General features: G+C 48.4%; 1 protein-coding gene across 3 annotated transcripts in view; it reads left to right on the forward strand.

Annotated features, from left to right (window-relative positions):
• The window catches only part of HIP1 (huntingtin interacting protein 1), a 119,981-nt gene extending 112,643 nt beyond the window's left edge, over positions 1–7,338 (forward strand). For all 3 annotated transcript variants that reach the window (XM_036767053.1, XM_036767054.1, XM_036767055.1), the window contains 4 exons: positions 40–163; positions 811–872; positions 2,584–2,692; positions 3,417–7,338. In XM_036767053.1, coding sequence (XP_036622948.1) covers positions 40–163; positions 811–872; positions 2,584–2,692; positions 3,417–3,469 — 348 coding nt within the window. In that variant the 3' untranslated portion in view covers positions 3,470–7,338. The remainder of the gene's footprint in view (positions 1–39; positions 164–810; positions 873–2,583; positions 2,693–3,416) is intronic.
• Positions 7,339–13,769: the final 6,431 nt, after the last annotated feature.

Genomic DNA, 13,769 nt, shown 5'->3' on the forward strand with positions numbered 1-13,769 from the left:
AATGCTGTGTGAGTCTGAATCTGCTTTGTCTCCACTTAGGTGAAAGCTGACAAGGACAGCACAAACCTGGCTCAGCTGCAACAGGCCTCTCGAGGGGTGAACCAGGCAACAGCAGTGGTGGTAGCATCAACCATGGCTGGGAAGTCGCAGATTGAGGAGACAGGTAGTGGTCCCAAGTCTTCCAGAAGGAACTCATGTCTCTGCACAGCTCTCCTGTGTAGGACACAAACCCCTTTGCCCTGGTTTTGCCTAAATATTCTTTCTCTTGTTTCATCTTCCCCCACCCACAGTCATCTCACCCACAGGTTGGACCACGAAGCTAGGCAAGCTGGTTTCATCACCATGAGGGCAAGCCACTGAGCAGAGTTTTCATAGATTGTGGGTCACTGATCTTCCTTTGTTTACAATGGGACTATGATTTCATTGGTTTAGGGGAAGACTACCTTGTACCAAAGCAGATTGATACCAGCTTCACAACATTTTACCCCTTAGATAGTTGCCTGGGGCATTCGGAGATTAAGTGACTTGCCCAGGGTCACAGGGCCGGGATGTATCAAGGGCATGACTTAAACCCAGGTCTTCTTGACTCTGAGGCCACATCCTTATCCCTTGAGCCACGTTGTCCACAGAAACTCCAGAAAGCCCCTGGGCAAGTTCCCGGTTGGTCCCTGGCACAGGCTGCTCCCGGCCATTCTGTGCCTCCATCTTCCCTGGGTTGCTCTCAAGCAGTGTGTTGGCACTGGCCATCCTTGAGGAGAGAGTAAGCCAGGGACAGTCTGTGACAAGGTTTTCTTGTCTCCATCATTCCAGAACACATGGACTTCTCCAGCCTGACACTGACGCAAATCAAACGTCAAGAGATGGACTCCCAGGTACAGGTCTCACCCGTCTCTGTGTTGTTGCTGTGATGCCCTCCCCAGAGTCCCTGTTGTCCAGGGAAAGGCCGCTAAGAGAGCCTGTCAGGAAGAAGAGCAGAGGCTGCGTCTGCCATCTAAATGTTAGGAAAGTGGAGAGAAATCCCAGTGCAGAGAGGACAGAATCTTAGCCGTTAGCCAGGAAGGGACAGGGAGTCTCGACACGTAGGACCTGGGGAAGCGCTGGTGCTCCATGAGCTGTTCTCCTGGGCTGGCATCAAGCCATAGTGCCAATGTCTTTATTCCTGGCATGAGTTAATTACCTGTTTAACAAAGTGACTAAAAAACAGGCACCAGGTACCACGCACCTCAGCATCTGTCCCACAGGACCATTCTTCCTGCTGTTTCAGGTGAGTTTATTTTGTGGAGAGAAGTAGAAAGGTCCCCATAGAGTCCTGCTCTGATGTCTTGCTGTCTCCTGGAGTGATATTGGGGTCCCCAAAAGAATTTCAGCAGAGCTCAAAGCTCCGGCTGGTTCTACCATATTAGAAAAGCTCTAGCCAGCAAGAGAGCCGCTAGGGGGCGCCATCATGCACAGAGCACCAGTCCTGAAATCTAGAAGATTTACCTTCCTGAGTTCAAATCTGGCTTGATACTTCCTAGCTGTGTGACCCTGGGCAAGTCACCTACCCCTGTCTGCCTCTGTTTCCCCATCTGTAAAATGAGCTGGAGAAGGAAATGGCCAACCACTCCAGTATCTTTGCCAAGAAAACCCTAAGTGGGGTTGTGAAGAGGCGGCACAACTGAAAGGACTGAACAACCACAAGGCAGCAAGAGGCTGTTCTCTTTAAGGACCAGCCTGGCAAAGGCCAGAGATGCTCATTGCCAGTAGGCTGGTCCCTTGAGGCCGAATTCTGTGGCCAGAAGCAGCCCCCAGGGCCACCGCCAGCTTTGCCTGCTGCTTAGGCTCCCAGGAAGTCCAGGAAGAGGGCAGGAAAAAGCAGGCAGCTCAGGGATGCTCTGTTCTCATGACCCGAGGGTGAAAGGGTCGTCTTCCTTTTGTGGTTTACCAGAGAAATACAAATGAGGTGCTTCCTGTTGTGGTTTCCTTAGGTTCACAAAGCAGCCACGTCTTGTGGCGATCACTGTTTGGGGAGACAGTGGCCTTGAAGGGTGAATGAAAGAGATGTTGGTTGTTGGCTCAGAACTGAAAGGGCCTCGAAGGCCATCTCGTTCCGACCAGGGAGGGGGGAGCAAGGTGACGAGGGATCCCTGATTCCAGAGTCAGTGTTGTTCCCACTACACCGTCCTCACGCAGGAGGAGGAGGCAGTCTAGTGTGGTGGCAAGGAGGATCTGGGTTCAAATCCCAGCCCTGCCTAATTGCCTTGGTGACCTTGAACAAGCCCCTTCACCTCCCTGGGCCTCAGTTTCCTCATCCGTACCTTGAGGGGCATCATCTAGATAGCCTTTTAGTTTCTTTCAAGCTTTAGATCCTGCAAACCTATGAAAATGGCCAGTACTCTGATGTTTGATTTTAATGGAGGAATGACAGCAAGGAAGAGGAGTGAGCATGGGAAGTGAGATGGGCTTTTTGGAAATGGAAAGTGAAGGAAGCAGGCAGCAAAGAGGATTGGATGGAAAGCTGGATGACACCAAAACAAATCCAAGTCCAAATGAGACCATCCTTGAGTCAGTGATGAAGAAAAGCTCCATTTATTCCCCCCACAGGTAAAAGTGTTGGAACTGGAAAATCAGCTGGAGAAAGAGCGGCAGAAGCTGGGCTATCTGCGCAAAAAGCACTACGAGCTGGCTGGCGTCGCCGAGGGCTGGGAGGATGGTAAGAGCCAAGCGGAACACGGAGGGGGTGGCAGAGCGAGGCCGTATCCGCTCAGCTGCGCTCCCTGCCCAGCAAGCAGCGTAGGCCGAAGCTCAGGCCGGTGGCCAGCCTAGCAAGAAGAGAGGGAAGGTAGAGCAGAGTCCTGGACCCAGGCCTTGGCCAGCCAAGCTGCGGTCATCACTTGTTAAGGCTTTGGGCCTGCCCTGCCTCGTCAGGGACTGTGGAGGTGATGGCTGCCACTGGGACCAAGGTGCCAGGCACTGTTGGTTCCTGTTGGGATGGCCTGAGTCTGGGGCCTGCAAACACACCCAGCCTCTTGACCTTTGGGCAGTAGTTCTCTCTGGATCCCAGTACTGGTACCATGACTGCAGACATACTTTGCTTAAGAGAGCTTTAGGAGAATAATCTAGTGAAAAAGAATTCTGGGCTTGGAGTCAGGAGAAACTTGGGTTCCAGTTCTGCTTGATATTTGTTAGACGTATGTATGGCCCCAAACTCTATAAGCCTCAGTTTCCTCATCTGTAAAAGGGAGCTAATAGCCCCCACAGTTCCTCCCTCACAGGGTTGTCCTGAGGTTGAATGAGACCGTGAATGAAGCACTTTGAAAGCCTTAGAGCAGGGCTTCCAAAACTTTCTCCACTTGACCCCTGCAGTGCTTCTTAAAAGTACTATGTGAATGCCTGCTGCTGTGTTGTTTATGACTGTTTTTGAAATTGTTTATTAGAGCCGGGAGCATCTCCACCTGCTGGGCCAGAAGCCACGTCAGAGAAGGACTAGAGGCCAGGCCACAGCCCGGTCGCCAGACTGTAAATCCTTATAACTCGTCTCTGTGCTTGTTGTGTGGCCGCTCCACTGCCCACCTGCCCATGCTGCAGACTCGCCACCTCCCCCGGGGTTAGCCGAGCGGAGCCTTCCACAGAGCCCCTACACCCCAGCCCGCACTTTGATGTGAAGCACACCGAGTATACCCTCACTTCCAACCGACCGCTTGAGATGCCGGCAGGCCTTTGCTAGCCATTCTGGCCCCCAGGGAGCTGAGAGCTGCTGGGAAGGGAGCTTGCAGTGGACACGTCTCAGCCACATGACTCACTTCATCACCATGCTCATTTGTTTGCCCAGGGTTGGGGGGCTGGGACTGCAGGGAGGGGCCAAGCAAGAGACTCCATCAGTACCCATTCCCTTTTCTTCTCAGTCTTTTCTGTTTCATCATTTGCACAAACTGGGGAGCATCTGAGGTGAATCGCAAGCCGAGACGCTCTCCTGGATCTGTCCACAGAGAAAAGGATGGCAGGAGGGTCCTGACTGAGAAGGCCAGGCCAGTTCATCCCCCTCCTTGGCAGTCTCATGGATTCCCCACTGCTTCTTAGAGTGGTCCGTTTCTTGTTTTGTTTTTGGAAAGTCAATTCCTATAGCCAACTTTCCTCAAGGGAGCCCCTCTGGAGCTCTTGGGACACAAATGGGTCCCGGTACCATAGTGGTTAAACAGTTAATGGTGCTGCTTAGGCTTTTCCCTTGGTGCTTCACATCCACCACATCACTGGCCTCTGCTGGAGTGTGGAATAGTCACATCCACTTCCTGGAAGGGAATAGCTTCCTCCTAAGGGGAAGGCAGGTTGAGTGCCTTGTGTTACTGTAGCTGGACCCCAGCTGACCCCCACGATTCACCTCCACATATGTGGGGACCATAGAAGAGGGGGGGAGGGAAGGGTCCAGTCCAGGTCCTTGGGGAACCATCATCTGTGGCAACAGCTCTTGATCAGGCTCCAGAAACCCTGTGGTGCCCTCCTTGGATGGGGATACTCTATGCAGAAAGTCCTTCCCTGGCCACCCCCATGCTGGCCACTACCTGTCATACCTGACCAGGTACCAAGGAGGAGGAGATGAGGGAAATCTTGTGGCTTTCTCCAAGTGATCAGCCTTGTCATCTACCCAAACTGAAGGTGGATCATGACCTTTTCCAACTAATTCAGAAGCCCTGGTCACAGGGAATCAAGCAAGCCATCCACCAAAAAGGGTAGAGGCTCCTGTTTGGTGTCCATCTCCTCCGGTCACTCTCACAGTGCCCTGTGCTATTTATAACTAACCAGCCATAAGCAGCAAACACTCCATGAAGAAATGCTTGGAGTAATCAGTGTCGGAGGTGACTGCATCTGACTGCTGTTCCTTACCCAAAGAGCTTCATGAACGTGAAAGAAAAAGGCAAGGATACCATCTTTGGACTCCTCACCAAAGAGGCTCCTCAGAACATCTGGTTAATTGTCCAGAAATGGAAAGCAAAGGAGATCGAGTACTGATTCCTTTGTCCCTTCCTTTGACAAAGGCTGTACACTGACCATGCCTTCTCTCTCCTCGTGATGGGTTGAAGTGGCAAGCATTAGCAGCCCCAAACAGGTAGTTGGACAGTGGCAAACACTTCTACCCAAGTAGAGTCTGCTACCCAAAATTCAAATGACTCTTGGATCCTGGTAGTAGCAGCCAAGAAGCTTCCAGGATGACCCAAGTCAGAGGAACATATAAGCCACATTATGGTAGAGCTTGGAAAGCCTGTTCAATCACTGTGAGTCAGTGGAAGAGGGAAGCCACGGGGACCACTTCTGTGGTGGTTCCCATGTGCTTTTGAAAATTGGGGACATTTTAAAAATTAGAACTTAGTCTCTGTACCCAGAAGGACCATGTTCTGTTCAAGGAGTCAGCCATGAAAATGAAGCACCTTTCTGCTTGACATCGTCCCTCTCCAAAGACTTGAAGAGATTTTGTGCTGTCACTGGGCCAAGTGTATAGGGCAGGATTTCACCAAGTGGTTTGTCCTCATTTCAGTGCCCCTCAAAGGCATTAGGTCCAAACTCTCATGCTTTCTTTTAATAGAAGCAACAGAGAGAATGGCTTTGGACAAGGCTAACCCCATAGACTGAAGGCCATCCCTCTAAAAATTAACTGAGATCACTTTGAAAGCTCCTATGAATTTTGCTGAGTAGCAGTGGTGATTACACGGAGGGGCTAGTTTATATAGTTAGGCTCATCTGGATTTACACGAGGGAAGTACCTTGTGAGATGTGCAAATTTAGAGACATCTCCACTCCAAATGTTCATATGAACTATTTGGGCCTGACTTGTGGTAGAGCCTTCTGAGCTCATATCGGTCTGGTCAGACACAGGTAGACACACTGTACCTTGATCCCAACATAGTGATATCATTTTGGTCCTCTTTGAGGATGAAGGACAACCAACCAACCAAGGGATGCTGATATGAAACTATTTTCTAAAAGCCCCAAGAAAAAGGATGTCAGCCAGTGTAGAATGTCAGGCATCCTGCTCACTCTAAAAATGGAGTGTGAGCACACAGGGGATGCCTTTGATTGGAATATCTAAAAGCTTTCATGGCGGAGTGAACTTCACTGACTGTTACTAAACTGCCGAACATGGTTAGGTGAACAAGGATCTATGAGCCATGGGTAAGTGTAGAGGTGCTCTTGGGATGGGAATTCATCAGTCTGATCAGGCTAGTGACTGAAGAATGGATGTTGTAGAGTACACGTGTGTGCACCGTGAAAAGAAGAACACGGAAGAGCGTCCTTCTGTAGCAGTGTGGGGGTGATCTGCTCTGCAATTAATTACTTTTCAGCAAAGATAAACTTTCTCATTTAGATTAGATGTTGATGGTTCTGCCCAGATTTCCCAGTCCTCCATCTGAAACATGTAGTTAGGGCTGTGACTTTAGACCCAAAGCTGGCGTGGCCACGTGTCGACCCAAGCTTCTCATCTTGGAATTGTTTGAGGTTCCAGACTGAGCACTTGGCTTCAGAGGAATAGCTCTCACATCAGCCATGCCAGTTACCATCGGCCTTTCCAGCTCCCAGCCCAGAGAAACGCTTACCTCCTGGCCAGCACCTAACCCCGCGGGAGCCCGGTGTCTCTGCCCTGCCCTGATCTTCCCCATGCTTTGTTGCCGTTACCTTTCCAAATCAATCAGAAAAACCTTGCTGCTGATAAAGCCTTTGGTCCCCACGTTGGCCTTCCAGCGGAGGCCTCTCTGGCTCCGTTGTCTCCAACCCTCCTAAAGCCCACACTGCCTATTGCAGAAGGTGATATAACACTATGGGTCTGCCAGATTCTTTGTCTCTCACACAAACCCAGCAAATCTTTCCAGCTATTTGCAGAGGACTTCCATTATTTCCCAGGTCCAAACCACCACCCACTGTTGTGGTACGCTGCCTTTCACCCCAGGAGCCAAAGCAATACAGAAGATCTATTGGTTACTGCTGGGCCCAGTGCTGAGAGCAGTGTACCCATGTATCCAGACCCACTGTCTTTCAGGTGACCCTTAACTACCTCAGGTTTGAAGGCCCTAGATTAAGCTGGTTACTACTCACAAGGGACAAACCGAGGGGGTTCAGATAAATCTTTGTGATAACTCAATTTTGTCTCGATCCTATAACTTTTTCTCATCTATTTTGGTTTTGGGAAGATGGGAATTTTTTCCTTTTATTTTTTAACCTTTACCCAGATGTCCATTAGAAGTATTCCTGTAAATTAAGTTGATTTATCACTCTGAGTGCCTACCTTCCCAGGGCAGGTGGCCACTGGCATTTGGTTTCTTTCAAACAAGATTTTTGATTATTATAGTATAAAGATCTTTCTTTGTATAATATGTTGTATGTGTGTTTTCAATTTTTAAAATAAATATTTCAACCCAGCAGCAAAACATCTTCATCTTTTTCCGAGGGGGTAAAGAGGGGCTGCCTTTTTCCCAAATGATGATGTTGATAATAGGGTTGGCCAATGGGGTCTTGACCAAGGTTGGGGTGCATCTAATGAGGGCTTCTAAATTGACAGTGGAGATGAAAGGAGAGCCCTGCTAACCTATATCTGCCCAGCTAGATACTACAAAGGATAGCAGTTAGAATATAAAAATGCTCATAGAAAGGACCCATAATTTATAGGTTAATGGTGTCTGAGAAGAAAACGGGCAATAAAATCCGTGATTTCAGTTGTCTATATACAGATATATGAATTCTGACTAACCAAAAAACACCTAACCTCTTAAAGCCAGGAGGCCAATCTGACCTCACTGAGGCATCACTGAAATATGGGAGGATGGAACTGTAACTAAAATGTTCCTATAGATGGGTGTACTTTGTTCAAAAGAAACAGACTAGGTAAAGAAGGGAAAACAGTGTAGCATTGTATTTGAAAAGGATATGATCCATCATGCCTCAGAAAGCCCTTCATCCTGGAAATGACTTCAGCCCTGTAATTCCCTAGCTCATACTTTCTAAGTTCCCTCTGCCCCTGGGCCCCTTCCCCTGTCTGGGGGGGGGGGGTGGTAGAAAGCCTCCCAGAATCCATGGAAGGAGCCCCAGGCTTCATTCCTTTGGACTTTCTACTTTCCCCAATCTAATTCAAGCACTCCATCCTACAATGTACGTGGACCTCTGCTCTCCAGTTCTAATGAGATCACAGTGATAGCAGATTTCGACCCTTCCATGGCTATTCATCCTGTACTTTGCCTTCTGCACAAGAGGCCCATCCGTTGTGCTTGGGTGGGGTTGAGGGGGTAGTGGTGGTTCTCACTTTCTCCAGAAGATTGTGAGGATAGCAGTAGAACACTTTGGACTATCTCTCCTCTTGTGTAATTCTTAGCGCAACTCATTATCCATTTATCCTGAATTCTAAAGACAAATTATCCCATGAAAAAAGAGGGAGCTGTCTTAAGAAACCAACATGACTACACAGGGAATTCAGTGAGCAACATATACAAGTGCCATGAAGAGAAGATGGAAGCAAAGTTAGAGAACAGAGGATGGCACAGCATCGATGAAGCATCCAAGGCAAGGCACTATTTCTGAATGACACCGTCCCATAAGAACTGGAAAGGCCATTATGTGGAAGAAGAATAATAAGATTTGTTCTGTCTATATCCAAAGTGTAGGACTAGGAGGTTGCAAAGCAAACAATGAAGGCTCGGAATAAGGAAAAGCTTCCCAATAAATCAGGCTCTCCAAGAGCCAAGTGAGGGTGAGATCCCCCTCCTCCCTAGAGTATGACGACTTACTGGGTATGTTGTAAAGGAGATTGGTAGAAGAGGCCTGGGGTAGGTTGAACAGCCTCTAAGATCCCTTCCAACTCTGAGCTCCTGGGGCTCTGTCAGGAGCATGAAAGCTCCGAATGGGCTAGAGCCAATGAGGAGCACCAAGAACAAGATTGCTTCTTGGGCCATCTTTGGGCAGGAGAGAGACCAAAACAGAGCTGAACACTCAACAGGCTTGGCGGGCCCTGAGGGAGGGGCTGAAGGCAGAAGACAGAACTTCTCTACTCTTTTTCTGTCTGTTTCCTTTGTGAGGACTAGGAAAGGTAGGTCTAATAGGGACAACATGCAGAAAAACCAGCAGAATGCCTGACTCCCTTGGTGGTGTCCAGGTGCCACATTTGGGATGCATCCGGGGGCACTGAAAAAAGTAGCAAACGTGACCGCTGAAATGCCTTTAGTGATCTTTGTGAGATCATAGACAACAAGAGAGACTGATGTCTCCATTTTTCAAAAGAGAAAAGACTATTGTTCACACTAAAAACAGTGACCCTGACTTCAATTCCTGGAAAACTACTAGAATGTATCATTAAAGGGATGGTTTGCAGACATTTAGAAAGGGAGGTAGTTGCGACCAACAGAGGGCTCAGGGCTCTCAAGAACAGCTTATGCCCAACAGCTGCATTTCTTTTTTTGAAAAGGTTAGAAAGTGCCCGATCAAAAAGGAATGGTATAGATAAAATACAACGGGATTTCAGAAGGTTGTTTGACAGTCCAGCATGCTAACCTCCTGAACAACAGAAAGAGGCATGGGCCAGATGCTGGATGCTGGGACCCCTTGGGTGGCTTTGAGCACTAACTGAATGACTGACTGCAAACAGCTACTGAGGTCAGTGAGGGATGAGAGAAGGAACCAGCGGCTGAAGAGGCAGCAACTCTTTGCGCAGTTTCGTGGGGGCTCACAGCTGCCCAGAGTGATTTATTATTTCTAGAGATAAAGGACAAGTAGAACATTCTGGCAGTGGCATCCGCTGGAGTAGCAAGTTAGGAAACAAGCCTTAGGGGTCTGGACAGGGTGTGTGAAAAGCACAGTTCAAGAGTGTCCAGGACAGAGTTGGTGTTTAGTTTGCACTATTATTAGTACGAGTTATAGAGAAAAACTGATTATGGAGAAGGGAGACCAGAGAAGCTGAGCTGTGGACGTGTAAGAAATTTAAAGGAATGTGTCAGGTGCAAGTCCTTAGACATTTGTGAGTGAATCCAAGTGAAGATCCAGATTGGGGCCAGGCACCAGGTCTGAAATTAGGGCATACTGATCCCCAAAGAGCAAGCAGTGATGACATGGGGCTGCATCTGACTAGGCCAGTTCTGAGCCCCCAGTACTCAGCACAAAGACCAAAGAGCACCCGGAGGGGTACAAGTGGACCCTGGGTCAGGGAAATGAGGCTGGCTACACGCCACAGAGAGGAGAGTCAAAATGGTAGGTGACAAAGTCAAAATCCGGAATAATATCTACAAGCTCAAAGAGTGGGCCAAGAGTAAGGAAATGAATGGTAGAGTCAACAGTTCATATGAAAATAATCTGAGGGCTTTCACTGACAGCCAACTCAATATGAGTTAACAGGGGAACCCAACAGCCAAAAATGTTAGTGTCTATTAATAGAGGTCCAGAACGAGGGTAGCGACAACCCCGTTTTCATTGAGGTATTGACAGACTGGAGAGTACCCAAACAAGGGGACTAGGATAGTCAGGGAACTGAAGCCCATGCTGTGTGATGATCAGTCTAGAGAAGAGAAGCCTTGGGAGGGACCTAATACTTGTCTTCAATTAACTGAATCGCTGCTTGTGGAAAATGGATCAGACTTGCTCTTCTTGTTCCTTGGGGGCAGAACTAAGAGGAATGGGTAGAAGTTGTAGCTTGGGCACAAGAAAAGGAGAAAATTCCAAACAACTAGAGCCATCCCAAAATAGAACAGGCTTCCTCCATATCTAGGGAGTTCTCCAGCACTACTCTTTCAAGCAAAGGTCAGCTAACCACTTATCATACATATAGTAGAGGGGATCCCTATTCGGATAAGGATCAGACGCAGTGATCTCTGGGGTCCCTTTCAATGCCGAATTCATGACTGATCAACCAAAGCAGTTTGGAAGCCCAGTATTTTTTTTTGAAAGTCATGGGTACGTACGCATCCAGGTGTTAGACACATGTGGAGAAGGTTCTTCAGTGCTACCGATGGGTCGAACTGCCACCCCATTCCCTTCAGACTCTAGGGTGAAAGAACACCCAAGCAAAGAACTGAGCTTCTTAGAAATCATCTCTGAATGCTACATAACCACATGGTAGGTGTGACTAAACCAAAAGCTTCCAAGTGAGCAGGGTAGGATACCGCTCACCCCCTCAACTAACTCCATTTTCCCCAAGAGAGCAAAGCATCTATAAGGGGTTTAACCCAGGGTCTGTAAACTTGGGTTCTTTAATGTTTTGATAACTATATTTCAATATCATTGGTTTACTTTGTAATCCTATGTATTTTTTATTCATTTAAAAGCATGATTCTGCAAGGGAGCCCATAGACTTCACCAGATTGACACCAAAGGGGTCCATGGCCCACAAAAAGGCTAAGTGGCCTGATCTATGATCTTGGCCCCTGTTGTTTCCTTCCATGCCTCCAAGATGCTATTGTGCAGGTAAAAGTGAATGTAAATGATCTTGAAGAGCATTCTCTTCAATAAAGGAGAGAAAGTCAAGCAAACCCAGTGGCATCATCATACACCAAAGGATCAAGGGAGAAGGCAAACATGGCCTCCTTTTCTCACCGCCAAGAGCCTGCCTGACAATAAGACGTTGCACCCTTCTCACTCAGGCCTGTGGAAGGTCAGTGCCATGAGGCAGCCAAAGAAAGGTCAGGCTTGTTGAGGGCACAAATGCCCTTCACTAAAGCCACCAGGACTCTTCTGGTACGGCCCTTTCCAGAGTTCCCCATACCTCCGTCCTGTAGTTACTCATGTAAGGGGACATTGTGGTTGCTGAGTCTATTGTCAGGAGTTGCTGATAATATCTATTGATAACAGTTGGACCCAGCAGCCACCAAAAAAAAAAAGGTGATATGACCTGAGGCCACATGAGAAGAGGCTCAGAGTGGAGAACACTTCTGGAGTCCTGGGCTTAGTTCTGGGCTCCATCTTTTAGGATGGAGGCTGACAAGTCAAGAAGCATTCAGAGAAGGGGGATCCAGGATGGGGAGAGGAGAATGTCAGCTCCCCGAGGACAGGGGAGGTCTTCCTTTTATATATGCAGTCTCAGGGCCCCCCCACAGAGTTGGCACTTAAATGGTTGTTGAATGATTGGGAGATTGGTGCCATTGTGAAGGCTGAGCCTGCAGAAAGGAAGACTAAGGAGAGGACATGGGAGCTATCTTCAATTACCGGAAGAGCTAATACCTGGGAAATGCCTGGCATTAGAGAGCCGAACTGGGACCAATAGGTGGAAGCTTTAGAGATAAATTTAGACTTGATTTAAGGGAACATTTCTGAACGGAGCTATCCAAAGGTACACTGGACCACCGCAGGCAGCGACAGATTCGGCCTTACCTAAGCTCTTTTATTGAAGGTGGAACAGATGACTCCTCCCAGGGGATGTTGTAGAAGGAATTCCTGTCCAGGTGCTCATTGGGCCATCCCATCTCTCCAGTTCCAACTTGAGTATTCTGTGGTTCTGACTCAAGTATTCAAAGAGCTGCCAAGGGAGAGGAGGGATTGGTTTGTTTGGTCCTGGGTCCCACACACGCACATACACACACACACACACACACACACACTCCCTTCTCTTGGCTCACCCCACTACCACCTTAGCTCATGTCCTCTCTTCCTACTCGCCTGGACCATTGCATTAGCATTTTCATTGATGAGATTGCAAGTACTGAGCCAACCTCCACACAACTGTCAACATTATTGTCTTAAAAGGAAGATTTAACCACATCATCCCCACCCTCATTCAGCGGCACCCAACCACACCTAGGACCAAGTATAAACTTCCTCTGTATACACCAGCAGGCTTGCTGAGCTGGAAGAGGCTCATTGCCAAAGGGTGATCAATCTGCTGGGTAAGGCAATTCCTGAAGAGTAGAGGCTGTGATAGCTGTTGGCGGAAAGGCTACCCACCCCATGAAACCGTTGATGAAATGTAATTGGTTGCTAAATGGGAGAAGGGAGCAGAAAGGAGGCCACTGCTAGAGAGGGTATGCTGTGTCTGGCTGGGCATCATTTGGTGCGTGGTGAGGCTTGGAAATGGAATTGGTGCCGTTTGCTCCGTGACGTCTGAAGTGTGCAACATGTAAGATGTGTCTGTTGTGCGTGTGCTAGGATTGCTGTAACACATTGGGTGGGTGTTTTACGTGATGTGTATAGCATGTATGCTGTATTCAGTGTTTGAGGTGTGAACGCAGTGAGGGATATGTGTGCCATTTGTCTGTTGAGCATGGTCTCAATTCCCTATGGGGCCTTTCCTGATCCCCTAGATGCTAGAGCCTCCCTCCTCCAAAAAGCAGCAAGAATTCCCTTGTGTTTGGTGCACATTGATAACGTATGACCCTGGGCAAGTCCTGACCTTTCAGCCCTCCAGGCATCCGCGATGCTGACCTGCATCCTACCTCGAAACAAAACCACAGCCAATCCCCATCTTTGTATTTGGTAAATGCTTATATGCATACATCTGTCAAACCTGGCTTCCAAATTTCAGACGTCGTCCCTTATATAGGATGTACTCATGTGTTCTGATAGAATATAAACACTTTAGATTTTATTTATGTACCTCCAGCACCTGGCACATACCAGGTTTGTTTGGTGTGTCTGCTGAGTGTGGGCATGTGGGCAGGAAGTTTGCAGGGCTGGATTTTGATGTGGGTTGTCTGTGTTGGCTGTGTGGTCTGTGCGGATAGAGCACAGGGCCTGGAGTCACAAGACCACAGCTCAGATCTGGCCTCGGATGCCAACTAGCGCGGTTCTGAGGAAGTCACTTAATCTTGTTTGCCTCAGTTTCCTCATCTGTAAAA

Source organism: Trichosurus vulpecula, chromosome 7, assembly GCF_011100635.1.
Source record: "Trichosurus vulpecula isolate mTriVul1 chromosome 7, mTriVul1.pri, whole genome shotgun sequence".
Taxonomy (NCBI): domain Eukaryota; kingdom Metazoa; phylum Chordata; class Mammalia; order Diprotodontia; family Phalangeridae; genus Trichosurus; species Trichosurus vulpecula.